This window comes from Trachemys scripta, chromosome 8 (assembly GCF_013100865.1).
Source record: "Trachemys scripta elegans isolate TJP31775 chromosome 8, CAS_Tse_1.0, whole genome shotgun sequence".
Classification (NCBI taxonomy): domain Eukaryota; kingdom Metazoa; phylum Chordata; order Testudines; family Emydidae; genus Trachemys; species Trachemys scripta.
The window spans coordinates 524,802-539,747 of NC_048305.1; the positions used below are offsets into that span (position 1 = coordinate 524,802).

The window sequence follows — 14,946 nt, forward strand, 5'->3', positions numbered from 1 at the left end:
GGAGCCAGAGAGACTGGGCTGGGGTGACAAGCTGGAGTCCAGACTTGATGCCTGAATTCTGGTGAACTTGTGGCACCTTAGAGACTAACAAATTTATTAGAGCATAAGCTTTCGTGGACTACAGCCCACTTCTTCGGATGCATATAGAATGGAACATATATTGAGGAGATATATATACACACATACAGAGAGCATAAACAGGTGGGAGTTGTCTTACCAACTCTGAGAGGCCAATTAATTAAGAGAAAAAAAAAAAAAACTTTTGAAGTGATAATCAAGCTAGCCCAGTACAGACAGTTTGATAATAAGTGTGAGAGTACTTACAAGGGGAGATAGAGTCAATGTTTGTGAATGGCTCAGTGGGAGAACACTTTAACCTGTCTGGTCATTCAGTGACAGACCTGCGGGTGGCTATATTACAACAGAAAAACTTCAAAAACAGACTCCAAAGAGAGACTGCTGAGCTAGAATTGATATGCAAACTAGACACAATCAACTCCGGTTTGAATAAGGACTGGGAATGGCTGAGCCATTACAAACATTGACTCTATCTCCCCTTGTAAGTACTCTCACACTTCTTATCAAACTGTCTGTACTGGGCTAGCTTGATTATCACTTCAAAAGTTTTTTTTTTTTTCCTCTTAATTAATTGGCCTCTCAGAGTTGGTAAGACAACTCTCACCTGTTCATGCTCTCTGTATGTGTGTATATATATCTCCTCAATATATGTTCCATTCTATATGCATCCGAAGAAGTGGGCTGTAGTCCACGAAAGCTTATGCTCTAATAAATTTGTTAGTCTCTAAGGTGCCACAAGTACTCCTGTTCTTCTTTTTGCGGATACAGACTAACACGGCTGCTACTCTGAAACCTGAATTCTGGTGAAAAGCCTCGTCTGTGTCCAGAAGTTAGGGAATCTGGTCCCGGTCTAGCCCTGGGGCCCCCCACAACCACCGGGCCCGCCTGGGGCCCCTCCCTGCCCCCCCACAACCACCGGGGCCCCTCCCTGCCCCCCACAACCACCGGGCCCGCCTGGGGCCCCACCCTGCCCCCCACAATCCCCACCGGGCCCGCCTGGGGCCCCCCACCGGGGCCACTTCTCTCAGCCTGGGGCCGCGCCCTGCCCCCTCCCACCGGGCCCGCCTGGGGCCGCGCCCTGCCCGCACCGGGCCCCCCCCGCCAGTGGCCCGGGCTGCAGCTGTGGGGGGGGGGGGTAGCCGGAGCCCGGGCTGGGCGGGGCAAAGAGGCCCGGGACAAGCGCGCGCACGCGGCTCTAACAGGCGCGTGTCTCTGAGAATGGCGGGACGGTCACGCGCGTCCTTTCCCTTCCGGCAGGCGGGGCACGTGGGGGGCGGGGCAAAGGGGAGGGTTGTTATTGGCTGGGATGGAGGCGGGCGGAGTCTGTAACCAGGTCCTTCCCAGGGTGCTCTGCGCGCACCCGGAAGTGGGGCAGGGGTGCGGGCCACGTGTCTGTCGATCATGGCTCGGGAGAAGGCGCCGGAGCCCGAAGCGGCGCCGGAGCGATCGTACCAGGAGCTGCTGGGGAACCTGAACCCGATCGCGCGGCCGCTGGCCTCCCGCAAGCTCACCCGCAAGCTCTACAAGTGCGTCAAGAAAGGTGGGGCCGGGACTGGGGCCGGGCAGGCCACGGGGGGGCGGGACACAGGCCAGCGGACGGGCCCGGGGAGCGGGGGAAAGGGGCCGGGAGCCCCGCTGAGCCCGGGCTGTATTCTGAGGGCCTCGTATTTCTCTTCCAGCGGCGAAACACAAGCAGATCCGGCGGGGAGTGAAGGAAGTTCAGAAATTCATTAACAAGGGCGAGAAAGGGTAAGAGCCACCAGCCCTGGCGCCCCGGGAGCTGCTGCAGCCTCTGCCCAGACAGGCGCTGTCCGGGCACTCGGCTCTGACCGCACCGCACCGCACCGCACCGCACCGGCCTTTAGCACTTCGTCCTGTGCCCCATGGCCAGATACGAGACAGCAGCAGCGCCGGGCCCCCTTTGTGACCAATCACCTCCTCAGCGCTCCGTGTTCCCATCTCCCTCTACAGCTACTGATCGGTCTTCTCGCTCTGCTGTTTCAGGATCATAGTCCTTGCGGGAGACACGCTGCCCATTGAAGTTTATTGCCACATCCCCGTCATGTGTGAAGACAGGTCCCTCCCCTATGCTTACATCCCCTCCAAGTCGGTAAGGTCGGGGGGGCTCTCAGGGGTTGTGGGAATCAACCCTTCTTGGGCACCAAGAGGGCATGAAACATTCTAGCAGGCTAACAAGTGATGGCTTAGGTGGTGCTTCCTTTGCCCCCCTTTCTCTTTTTGGTGCTAAGAAGCTCTTGCCCAGGGCATAAAACCCAGGTCTTTGCTGCTGCTCCCCCACAACTCTGTAAAATCACCCATTTGAGCTAAGGGATCCCTAGCAGTGACACTCTACGGCAGAGGTGGGCAAACTTTTTGGCCTGAGGGCCACGTTGGGGTTGCAAAACTGTATGGCAGGCCAGGTAGGGGAGGCTGTGCCTCCCCAAACAGCCTGGCCCCTGCCTCCTATCCGCCACTTCCCACCCCCTGACTACCCTCCTAAGAACTCCTGACCCATCCAACCCCTCCCCCCTGCTCCTTGTCTCCTGATTGAGCCCCCCCATTCAACCCCCCTTTCCCCTGACTGCCCCAACCCCTACCCACACCCTGACAGGCCCCCCGGGACTCCCATGCCTATCCAACGTCCCTCTGTTCCCTGTCCCCTGACAGCCCCTCCCCCCAGAACCTCTGCCCCCATCCAACCGCTCCGTCTGCCCCCCAGGACCCCCTGCCCCCATCCAACCTCCCTGCCCCCTTACCATGCGGCTCAGAGCAGCAAAAGCTCATAGCCCAGCCAGAGCCGGGACAGCAGGGGAGGGGCCGGGGGCTAGCCTCCCTGGATGCGAGTTCAGGGGCTGTAGTTTGCCCACCTCTGCTCTACGGGCTGTTTGTCATCCTGCTTCAAGGGTGGGGTTGAAGAGGGGACACTGCCTACCACTGAAGCCATTATTTTGCCAGAGGTAACACAGCCAGGCAAATGCTTTAAGCTGCCTGGGGTAATCCTGTGAAGTGTGCGCTAGTCTATGGGCCAAAGGAGCTTTCCCCTTTGTTCCTAAAGCATTATTTGCCCAGCTGCAGCCAGGAGATAGCGATGTTCTGTTCTCATCTGGCAGCTCCTTTAAATTGTCCAAATAACAAAACAAAAAACCCAAGGGGAGCCCTACACAATCGTCTCTAAGGGGGTATCTCCAGCTGGCATCCTTAGGGCTTTAACCTGCCTTCGACCCGGCAAGACATTGGCCCTGCTGACTTCGTGCCATCCTTGTACAGTACAGCTGCGCCCTGTGAGGCCAGACATTCCTGGATCAGCAAGGACAGGCTGGGAGAGGAGTTGGGGAAGAGAAGTCCCTCTAATACAGCAGACCCCCAAATGGGGTCGTACCCTGGCAATCCCTCCTATGCAACGGGTGCTGTCTTGCTCTGCACAGTGTGACCTCGCCTCTGTGGTGTGTGCACGGTCACGGTGCATTGATGATGCCATTTTGTTCTATGAAATGGCTTCCTCAACACAGCATGACCTAACACACCGCACAGCTATGCGGTCACGCTGTGTGGAGGAGGACATTTTGCTCTTCAGAATGATGTACTCGGTACCCTCTGGGGGTCCCAGGAGGAAATAATTCAAATGGGGTTGTCTCACAAAAAGTTTGGGAACCCTTGCTCTAACCTCGCGGGGTGGGAGGGGGAGAGACTGCTCAGCTGTGGGAAGGTTGCTTTACAATGTGGTTCAGTCACTTGGGGGTGGGGGTGATTGTAGGGTCAGGGGAGCCATATTCTCCCTGTGGGGTGGAGTGCAGGGGGTCTGCTCTCCTCCAGAGGAGTGGTAGGGGTCCCACTCCCCCCAGTGGGTGGGGCTATCTGCTGATGGAGGTCACCAGCAGCTTTCCTGGACATGCCTGATATCCTCTTCCTCTTGTTCAGGATCTGGGAGCAGCTGGAGGCTCAAAGCGCCCAACCTGTGTGATAATGATCAAGCCACATGAGGAGTACCAGGAGGCATATGAGGAGTGTTGGGAGGAGGTTGTGTCCCTTCCTGTCCCCCTGTGAAGTGCCTGCTCTGGAGCTTCTGGCTGGCTGGGCCTGCGCTGCCCCAGCAACATTCGCTGGCCTCCGAGGACTTTACAAAATGAAACGTGCGCTGGTCCTGCAGCGACTTGCTGGGGGCTCAGTGTGGGGGAGAGGGGGCTGCACAGACCCTGGGCTTTTTACATTTAACCAAAAAAAATTGTTCTGAAAGAACTGAGTAGCAGCTGCTGAGGGTGGGGGCAGATGGTGATGAACCTCCCCCTTGAAGGGGGGGGGAGAGCAGGCTTCCTGGACAGGCTAGCAATCCTGTGGGGGACGAGCCCAAGCCATGAGCAGCGAGTCAGACCTGTTCTGTGGTGGATGAAATAAACGTCTTTGTACAGCTGTTTGGTGGGGTTGTTAGTAAAGTCGCTGTTGGAGGCACCCTGGCTTTAAGGCTACATTCTGAGCAGGCGGCTGATGTGCCATCACCAGCAGGGCTGGGCCTGAAGGCTGGATAATGGAAAGTGGGGGAGGAACAAGGATGACTGTGTAGAAATGACATTGACAGCACAGAAACGGCTTTCTTTCTGGTCCACCAGCATTTGCCCTGGACTAAATAGAGGCCATTGCGCTGGGTGCAGAAGGGGCTAGAGAGGGTTGGTGTCCCTTTCAGTCAAGCCCAGCCATGGCTAGGTGGGAACCATTGTGTTTGGGGCTTGGACCCCATGTTAGGAGGCAAAGTGGAGCCTGGGCTAAATGAACAAAAGACTACAGTGAATTTGGCTAAATGAATGTAAGGCAGGACCCATGCCTACCTACTGCAACATGCACTCCCCAGCCATGGCGCGTGGCTGACTGATGGCCTCTCTCTGCATCAAAAATATCAGTGGGGTGAGAGGAATTTGGACTCCTCTCTCCAGCCCTTGGGGGGCAGCTGCTTGTGACCAGTCCCCACAACCCTTGGTTATGCCCAGCCCGCTGAGGGGGGGTGGAGAGGTATTGAGGACTAGTATGCATTTCTTCTCCCCCCTTCCCCCTGGTGGGGAGATGACTCCAGCATGTGGGATGTCTGACAGGCAGTGAGGCTGAGGTCTCAGAGCTGCAGTCAGCCACGCATATGGTGATTGTGCAGCATTGTCGCCTGTGTTGATTCTATCCTTGTTGGTGCAAAAAACCCTCCACCCTTTCCTTCCACCACTCCGCTGTGCCCCACTGCTGTGCTGGCTGGGGCTGGGGACAGCCTAGAATGACAATGAGTTATGACCCACCCCAGCCTCTCATTCAGCTGGGCCCAAAGAGCAACAGATTCCCTCCCTGAGGGCTGCTGAGCCCAGGGGTGAGGTACTGACCAGCTATCGGGCACCTCCTACCCTGGAGCAGCAGGGAGCTGCTCCATGTGCCTGGAAGCGCTTCAGACAGCGCTCTGATCCAGATCTGAAAACCACGGGGGCAAACAAACAAGGATGAGCAACCACTTGCTCTGCTCGTAGCAGCAGGTACTGGCAGCTATCCTGGATGTACAGGCTGGACCCCATCACTACTGGACTCCAGCCGTCACTGCCAGATATGGGTGAGGGGAGACAGGGCTGCAGCGCTACTGCAGAGTCCACACCAGGCTCACAGCCCAGTCCCTGCTGGCCAGGCCAGCCTTGCCCCCAGAACAGCCCCAGCACCCTGAGCTCCAGGGGTAGCCATCATGCCCCACTTCTGTACACTCTGCAGCCTTGGAGACTGCCTCTGGAGCAGAATCAAAGGAGCCCAAGCGAGGGCACACACAGGCTGCAGCTACACAGGGCACTAGAACATTTCTGTACATAGCTCAGGCGAACTTAACCCTTGGTCTAGATGCAGCTAGGTCAACAGAAGAATTGTTCCATTAACCTGATTCCTGCTGCTCAGGGAGGTAAATTAGGCAACAGGAAAACCCCTGCCATTGCTGTAGGAAGTGCCTGTGTTATGGCACCACAGCGGCACAGCCCTTTACCTTGATACCGTCTGCTCACCAGCAGGGCAGCCACCGTGAGCTGGGAGAGGTGGTATTACAATGGCAGCTACAGCCCCAGGGCAACTGCCAGCAATGCCGCAGCGCTAAGAATCCGTGGACATGCAGTGCCTGGAAGCAGGAAAGCCACTGGCAGCAAAGCAAACGATGGCGCTGAGATGAGCAGCGGCAGGCCCAGAAGCCCCAACTGTGCACGCTGCAGCCCATGCAGACGGTGAGCAGGCAGGAAAGGTGCAGAAATAATGAAAATGTTTGAGGCTCAGTGTGTCCCTAGAAAACGTGTTACTTGGAACGAGCTGTTCAGGCTAAGAACACAGCGAAGGGAAAACAGGAATTTGTCACAGGACTGTAAACACTCAAAGACCAGAGTGTCCCACTCGTAACAGAAAGCGAGTCTGTGAAGGATTACTAAGCGTGATGGCTCTGACATCCCAAGCAGCAGAACGTACACAAAAGCACCCTAAAGAAAGGCACGGAGCACGTGACTGAATACCATAGTGAAATCAACAAGGCCAAAGGTCAGAAATTAAAATTGGGCAGGGACAGAAAAATGGAAGCAGAAAATGATGTCAGTGATTTGGAAACCAGCATGACTATAAGAAATGGCCGGGATTCAGGCACTTGGTCAATGATTTAAAGCCCATTCGGACTTCCGCTTCAGTGCTGCGATATTTTGCCCCATCTGCAGCGATGCTTCTAAAGGAGGGCTGGGTGTGGCAGGGGACTGACTGGTTGCCAGTCTTTTATGCATCCAGGGCTGTGACAGCCGCAGAAAGGCTGTATACATATAGAGAGCCACTAGGTCTGGCGTATGGATGTACATGATTTCACTACTTTCTCTAGTGTTGTAGCTTCAAAGTAGAAACTGACCACAAACCACTGATTGCACTCTGTGAAGGGCTGTTACAAACAGGACAGGGATCAATTGTTCTCCATGTCCACTGAAGGTAGGATCACAAGAAATGGCTTAATCTGCAGCAAGGGAGATTTAGGTTAGATATTAGGACAAACTTCCTAACTAGGCTTCCAGAGGAGGCTGTGGAATTCCAGCATTCGAGGGTTTAAAAGCAGGTTGGACCATCACCTGCCAGGCATGGTCCTGTCTCAGCGCAGGGGGCTGGACTTGATGGCCTCAAAGTCCCTTCCATCCCCACATTTCTCCGATTCTTCGGCATACTCAGCAGCTATGGGACAAAGGACGACTAAGGAGTCTGGGAAAGAAGATTGGTGAGAGATTGGCAAGATGGGCACTGGCCAGTCAAAGCACCAGCGACCAAAGAGGAGCACAGACAAAGGCAAAATCTTACCCCGGAATTGTAAGCATCTGCCACGATACCCGACAACGCGGCCACGACAAGTGAAGTGAGAGCAGACACAAGATGGAAACAAGTCACAAACTGACCATGAGGTGGACCAGTCTTACAGACCTGGGTTGCAGATGGGGAAGATTGCTGAAATGCCCTCAGGGACGGATTGAGCCGTGTTAAGTTGTGTTAAAGCAACCTGAAGGTGGTTACATCAGTTACTGTATTGGTTCTAGTTTAAAGAGAACTGTTTTTGTTCAGTAACGGGATCTAAAAGAGGGACCATGTGCTATAGTTCTCCAGGACAGCTAGCCACTATCCAGTCTTGGGTTTCTCCGTGATCCCTCGGGCTGGGGAAGAACCAAAGGAGCCTAGGACAGGCCAGTCACAGTAGGACATTTGTTACCTGGTTCTGTTTAGAATAAAGGGTTTATCTTGACACTGGTCTGTTTGTCATAAAGCTGCTACCCCACCCAGGCTTAGTGTCCTGGAGCCCACATGTGCCCCCTCCCATTCTGTCTCCTTACCCCACCCCTCCACATGCACCCCACCTCACCCCTCCATTTTTCAGATCTAACAGCAGCTCTTCCCCCTCATTTCTGTGCCCTATTTCGTAGACTGATGCAGGGCCGGCAGGACCCAGAGAGGGACATAGCCACAGCCCCCACACCAGAAAGCGTGCCCCCTCTTACAGTGGGGTTCATGTCATCTTTGGCCCCAAGCTGTTAAGGACAGCCCTCCTGTCTCCCAGGTTAAATCTGACACTGCCTCCTGAGCCAGGAGGCCCTTCCCTGCTGCCCAAGGAGCTCCGAGAGCAAGGAGGAAAGGCTAACAGGCTTTATTTTCTGGAATTTATAAAATGGCTCCAGGCAGCTCCCGCTTTAATATTTACAATGCCAAAAATATCAGTAAATGCACAAGGGACTGTACAGCACGGCCACTGCCCGGCAGAGGGCTCAGAACGCTCCAGTAGCCACGCTCGAGGCCAGGAGGGGGTCTGCCTAGTACTGAGCAGACAGCTACCCGGCACTCCGGACAGACAGAGTGAGCAGGGCAGCATAAGCCAGATCACTAGGAGAGCACACACTGAGGCAGCACGGCCTCCCGGAGCTCACAGCAGCAGCAAGCACATCACACTGCTGCTCTGTCCATTCTCAGAGGGTGGTCAGTCTCAGGTCCCACTGCTCTGGACCTTGCACTAGGTTCAGCAGAAGGAAGGGACCCCAATGGGGCTGCAGTGGACAGAGCTGCTCTCAGACCCTCAGCCTAACAGGCAGCCCACGCCCTGCCGTGGGCAGCACCACCGCCTCTCGCACTGCGAGGGTGGGACAGGCCATCTAAGGGGAAGAGCAGTGACCTATTGCCACAGCCCTTCCAACCCCACCAGCGTCAGAAGATGATGCGCTTCCCATCAGCCGGGTTCTGCTCCATGGGGCAGTAGGGACACTTCAGCCTGAGGAGAGGTCCAGAGACAAAGGCATCAGGCAGGAAGGCCAGGGAACACAGAGAAAACGGCAGAGCTCTGGGGCACTGCAGGGAGCACAGCCACAGGGGGCCGACAGCAGCAGAAGTCTGCCCCTCCCGGCACAGTCCAGTCCTCAAGGCTCAGTCTAAGGAAGGCCTGGGGCTGGCCGTAGGCAGGCAGCAGCACTGCTTGTGCACCCTACTTCCCAGCGCCAGAGATAACAAGCCCTGCTTATCAGCATGCACGGCACCCAGCCCGTTCAGGCTCACTGCTACCCGCAGCACCCAGCTGCAGGAGAGCAGGGGAGCTCGGGAAGGCACAAGGCCAGCCAGGAACCCTGGCGGTACAGGGCACAGGCCAAGGGATCTTCAGAGCACTCACACTCCCATGGCACCGGGCTGCATCACACAAAGTGATGCCAGGCGAGGGCCAAGCCTGCAGGACAGGGGCTGCAGGGCGGAGGTGGGGCAGGGTCCACGGCCTGAGCATGTCAAGAAACCAAACTTACTTCCCCCCATTGATGAGCTTGTTGAGTGCGTCCCGGGAGATGACATGCCCGCAGATGAGTTTGATAGGCGGATTGGAGTCAGTCGTCTGCTGGCGAAGGATGGGGCAGGCGAACACTGAGTGGTACCAGCACTTCATGCCCAGCTCAATTTCAATCTGCCAAGAGAGCGCAGGGAGGTCAGCCCCACTGCCTCGCCCCGCCCCCCCGCCCCCCGTCAAGATGGCACTTACAGGCAGCTCATCCTTGTGGCTCCAGACACCCGTGCACTGTCTCTGCTCAATCACCGCCTTGATGTTCATCAGCACGGGCAGCGCCACACATCCAGACGCGAAGCTGCGTGAGAGGGAGAGGCCTTAGCACTTGGTGGTGCTGCTAAGGGGGGACCCCGCCGGCCCTGGCCTGGGGCTTACCTGACACTGAGAGGGGATTCCACCGAGAGCCCCAGCAGGGCACAGGCGTCGCGGGTGAAGGTCTCGCAGATCTCTGTCCAGTGCCGGGCATCCAGCAGGTGGCAGTACGGGGAGTTCTCAATGCCCAGGGGCAGGTACACCAGGCTGCCCATCATGACCTGGATCTCTGAACAACACAACACCTGGTTGGCCTCAAGAAGCAGTATGGCCCCAGCCCCCACCCTGTCCTGCCAACCAGCCATTGCCTCCAGTACGGGGCTAGTGATGGGGCCCCTGTAGCCTGGGAACGGGGCTACCCAGCCGGGCAGTCCCGTGCCCCACTAGGGAGGCCAGTGGCAGGGCCCCACCTGGCACAGTCTCACCTCGCTGGTGCAGGCGGGCAAAGGGCTGGAAGTGGCGAGCATAGCTCAGGGCCTCCAGCTGCTTGTCAGGGCCACCAGCCAGGAGCCGGATGAAGTGGAGACGATACAGCTTGAATTCCAGGGAGCTGTTCAGCTCCAGCAGACGCTGCCTGTTTGAGATTGCCCAGCTGGATAGGAAAGAACAGGGGGCAGCTAAGTCCTGGCTGTCCTGGGGAGATGGGCCAGGACAGCCAGGAAGCTCTCACTGATGCCCAACCTGACAAGATGAGGATGGGGTTATTCCCGTTCCTGGAGACTGTTTTGTGTGAAATGCCCCTGGCCGGGCTGGCCTAGAGGGCTCCTTTCCCTCCAGTGTCTATAATTCCAGGGACTGCCCAGGTAGCACCAGAGTCAGTTGAGGTGAAAAAAGGAACATAAGTGGCTCATGGGCAAGAGGGTGTGCCAGGCCCTGCAGATGGCGCTGGCCCAGGAGGGCTGGTCAGGGGGTGTTAAGGAGCATCGTGCTTGTAGGCCTCATTCCAACAGGGGTGCAAGGTGCATGCTCCAGCAGGCAGGGTGAGTGAGATCATCACACGTTAGCTGGGGTGCACCGGGCTCTCCCTTGACCAGCCAAAGCACCCCATACCCCAACCCAGACTCGGTGCATGAGTCTAGCAGAAGGGGAGGGGCTACTTTCAGTAAGGGTGGGGAGGCTGTGGGCGAGGAGGGGCACTGGATGCTCGGCACTCCCAGATGATTGGTTCTTACTCCAGAGCAGGACGCAGGTCCTGCTCGTGCAGCGCTTCCAGGATCCGGTTCAGCTCCAAGAACGGCTGCTTGAAGTCCAAGTCCACATTCAGGGTGGACTCCTGTGGAGAATGAGAGCCAGTGGTCACATCCCACCATCCTCTTGGGGAGGGCGGGGCGGAGGGGTGGTGCCAGGAGAGGCTCCCCAGCCAGAGATGGGCGAGGTTTCCTACCCTGCGTGATGGAGAGAGGCCCCCCACCTTGGAGCACAGAGCACATGCAGGAGAGCAGCAGACTTGGCAGCTGCAATTCGGTCCTTGCAGAGCTGGGCAGGGCCTCATACCAACTGGCCTGGGTCAGCTACAGGTGCTGGCCTGGAGCGAACCTTGCCAGTGGCTAATGCTGAGTAAGGCCCACTCACCAGAGAGCAGGCCACAGCACTCCTGGTTCCCCCTGCCCCAGGGAGGCCACAACCCTCCCTCACACAATGCTGCTGTGTGGCAAGCTAGCACCAGTCTCATGACCGGCAGCCCTGGTACCTGGGACAGCTCCTCCGCCACACTCAGCATGCCCTGCTGGTACAAGTGCTCCACAATCGCCATCTGCAGAATCTGCTGCTGCTTCTCCCGCGACTCCCAGACCGAATCCGAGACCACGCTGCAGAGCTCGGCATCGAAGTTCTGGGAGATGAATGAGAGGAGTCAGTGGTGTCCCTGAGAATGAGGGGACAGCCCCCCATCTATCACCTCCCGGCCTGATCACATGCTCACAAACAAACCCCCTGCAGCTGCCTGCAAAGCCACCCCACAACAGCACCCTCCCACCCAAACCACTGCGGCCCCTGCATGGAGCTGCATTCAATTGGCTGGCTGGATCACAGCCTCAGAGCCACAACAGCGCATTTCTGGGTGGGTGGTGGCACAGTAGTAGGAGGTCATGACGCTCTGTGCCTCAAAGCAGCACCCTGGACCCCCCATATTCACCCACCATATAATTATGATCTATTTCATACAAAGCATGCCATGGAAGGAATCATATGAAAGGTCATGATCTGCAGAAACCCATTGTTCTGTCCAAATATGTATGCCATTTGTGTGTATAAAGTTGTGAGATTTTGCTGTATGGTTGTTACTAGTTCTCTAGTGACAACAGAGGAGGTGATCCCCACCCAGGAAGGTGTTAAGTGACCACTAAACAGCAGGGGAGTTGTAAACAAGGGATTTACAATACAAGTACAGTAAGAGAGCTGCACAAGAATCACACAATGGGGGATTGCTCAACTCCATGACTCAGCAAAGTCCACCTGGGCTAATGTTTTCCAGGCACAGGGACTGAGGATATAAAATAGGGGACAGCGGCATCATGCCTTGGCCTTTCGCCTCCCCCACCTACGCTGGAAGCAACAAGAACACTGGAAAGACAAAGGCTTGAACTGAGGAGACTGGTCCCAGGCTTAAAGGGGAAGCCTGTGTGTTAAGGACTATAACCTCTTTGCAACATCCAGTGGGGTGAGAAAAACTGCTTCATCCCAATACTGCCTAATGTAATAAGGTTTAAGATTTAGACTGCACACTTATCTTTTATTTCCTTTGGTAACTATCTCTGACCTTTTGTGGCTACCACTTCTAATCACTTAAAATCTCTCTGTAGTTAATAAATCTATTTTATATTTTACCTAAAACAGTGTGTTTCAATTGAAGTGCTTGGTAAATCTCAGCTCAGTTTACAAAGGCTAGTGTCTGTCCTCTCCACATCGAGGGAGGGCGGACTGGGTAATAAACGTACACTGGTCAGGCTTCTGACCAGGGCAAGACGGAACAATCTGGGGTGCAAGATTGGGGCTTGGAAGATTTGCTGGTGCTTTTCTCCATGTGATTCAGGAGTGTCTCTGGGAGCATTTAGCTGGGGGTGGGGCTCCACATGCTGTTGTACTGAGTGATAACAGCGCCTGGAGGGGTTTGCTGCTTTTCACTAGCAAAGCATTGTGAGAGACAGCCCAGTTTGGAGAGTTAAGGGGGCACAGCAGTACCCCAGTTCCAGCTGTATCCTGGGGAGCCCGTCACAGAGGTGGAATGTGAGCTCCTTAGGGCCAAGAACACGTCAGCACGGGAGGGCCCCGATCCTGACTGCAGCACATATAACAGGCATGAACGCACAGGAGCAGGAGATGCTCAGGACCATAGAAAGCCCAACACCATGAAAACTGGCTCCCACCATGATGCCACTGGGCACCAGCAGATGAGGGAGACCTTGGGGGAAATCTTCCCATGCTCCAGCCTGCCGAGGGCCAAAGAACCAATGGGAGTGAAAGCCATCACTAAGGCAGGGATTCCCATCTGGGGCCCGGGTCCAGCCCCTGGACTCTAGACGAAAGGGAGTACTCACCCTATCGATGGCTTTGCCCACCCTGGAGACACTGCTGTGAATATCTTTATGGTCCGAGGCCAGTTTCTGCACCGTGTCTTTGATCTTCCGACAGCACTGGGCCATCACCAGAGAGAGCGTGGCAGAGAGCGGTGCCCCCTGCAGGGCTGCAGCAGAAAGGCTCTTCAGACCTGGCTGCACGGACTAGCCAGGAGCCTATTCCAGGAAGTGCAAGGCCCTTACTGCCAAGGCTTTGCACCAGAAAAGCAGTAGCTCTGAGCTACATCTGCCAAACTCTGCACCATGCACCAAAACTCCCCCTCCCCCGCCAGAACAACGAGCCCTGTGCTAGACTGCGGTGTGACTTCCGTTTAACTAAACCGCCTCTAATCCACCCGAGTTTGGGAACAGCTCCCCACTGCAGGGCTGGGATCCGGAGCAGCCTGAGCGCCCAGGGGCGAGATAATGCAGAACTGAACGGGAGCAGCTGGAAATGGGTGGTGCAGCTGAAGGCTTTGACCAGTGCTGGTCTAGAGCAGGGGTGAGCAAACTTTTTGGCCCGAGGGCCACATCGGGGTTGTGCAACTGTATTGAGGGCCGGGTAGGGAAGGATGTGCCTCCCCAAACAGCCTGGCCCCCGCCTCCTGACTGCCCCCCTCAGAGCCCCCAACCCATCCAACCCCCCCTTCTCCTTGTCCCCTGACCACCCCCTCCCGGGACCCCCGCCCCCTATCCAACCCCCCTGCTCCCTGTCCCCTGACTGCCCCGACCCCTGTCCACACCCCCGCCCCCTGACAGCCCCCCCCGGGACTCCCACTCCCAACCCTCCCTGTTCCCCATCCCCTGACTGCCCCCCCCGAACCTCTGCCCCATCCAACCACCCCCTGCTCCCTGACTGCCCCCCAGGACTCCCCGCCCCCTTACCAGCAGCAGGAGCTCACAGCCACGACACCCGGCCAGAGCCAGCTGCGCTCCCCACGCTGCCCAGTGGGAGCAGCGTCCCAGAGCGCGGCCCGCACTGCGGCGTGGCTGCGGGGGAGGGGGGACAGGCTCCCCGGCCGGGATCTCAGGGGCCGGGCAGGACGGTCCCGTGGGCCGTAATTTGCCCACGTCTGGTCTAGAGCAACAGCCTCAGATACTCAATAGCACCCTCTGCAGGCAGATGCCTCACAGCGCACGCCCGGACAGAAAGCTCTGCTAGGATTCCGCCCCCCAAGAGCAGGCGTGTCCCCACACTGGCCTACAGCCTCCCTAGTCAGAACGAGGGCTGAGCCACAGGGCTGTCTGCTCAGCAGATGGAAGTGGAGGTCAGTCTCCATCCATAGATCTGCCATCAGTGACCACCCCGCCCGGACACGGCGCTCTGCTCCGAAGTACCAAGCTGTGGTTTGGGAACAGGACCGGCTCCAGAAGCAGCACTGTGCTGTGTCACTACATCATGCTGGCGAGCTGTGGTACCTGCGCTGCCGAGCTCCTGGCGCAGTTGGCTCACGTAACAGAGCAGCTCCTCCAGGCTCTGCTCACAGTGCTGCCCGTAGCTCAGGAACTTGTGCAGCACTTTGTCCAGCTCTCGCTCCACACAGGCGCACAGCTCCATCACCCAACAGACCCTATGGGGAGAAGCACACAACACAGGCGCGCGGTTCCATCATCCGAGGATCCCTACGGAGGGAGCACACCGCACAGGCCCATGGCTCCATCGCCCGACGGGCCCTGCGGGGG

At 56.9% G+C, this 14,946-nt stretch overlaps 2 protein-coding genes across 2 annotated transcripts; one reads left to right on the forward strand and one right to left on the reverse strand.

Annotated features, from left to right (window-relative positions):
• The first annotated feature begins 1,432 nt into the window (after nucleotides 1-1,432).
• On the forward strand, nucleotides 1,433-4,486 carry NHP2 (NHP2 ribonucleoprotein). The gene is made up of 4 exons (XM_034779130.1): nucleotides 1,433-1,618; nucleotides 1,758-1,827; nucleotides 2,083-2,188; nucleotides 3,997-4,486. The coding sequence occupies exons 1-4, from the start codon at nucleotides 1,480-1,482 to the stop codon at nucleotides 4,120-4,122; spliced, it is 441 nt and encodes a 146-aa protein (XP_034635021.1). The 5' UTR covers nucleotides 1,433-1,479; the 3' UTR covers nucleotides 4,123-4,486.
• A 3,724-nt stretch (nucleotides 4,487-8,210) lies between these two features.
• On the reverse strand, nucleotides 8,211-14,835 carry RMND5B (required for meiotic nuclear division 5 homolog B; the record flags this gene model as incomplete). Its single annotated transcript, XM_034779131.1, is given in 9 exon segments — nucleotides 8,211-8,842; nucleotides 9,363-9,517; nucleotides 9,593-9,695; nucleotides 9,773-9,938; nucleotides 10,135-10,301; nucleotides 10,882-10,982; nucleotides 11,400-11,540; nucleotides 13,246-13,391; nucleotides 14,683-14,835. Coding segments are annotated over 9 exon segments (1,182 nt in total). The 3' UTR covers nucleotides 8,211-8,778.
• Nucleotides 14,836-14,946: the final 111 nt, after the last annotated feature.

What these genes read in the sequence shown, in the direction of transcription:
- NHP2 (XM_034779130.1), top strand. Translation starts at nt 1,480, where the DNA reads ATGGCTCGGGAGAAGGCGCCGGAGCCCGAAGCGGCGCCGGAGCGATCG. An exon ending in CTACAAGTGCGTCAAGAAAG is followed by an intron (nt 1,619 to 1,757) that starts GTGGGGCCGGGA and finishes TTTCTCTTCCAG; the next exon opens with CGGCGAAACACAAGCAGATC. An exon ending in CTTACATCCCCTCCAAGTCG is followed by an intron (nt 2,189 to 3,996) that starts GTAAGGTCGGGG and finishes CCTCTTGTTCAG; the next exon opens with GATCTGGGAGCAGCTGGAGG.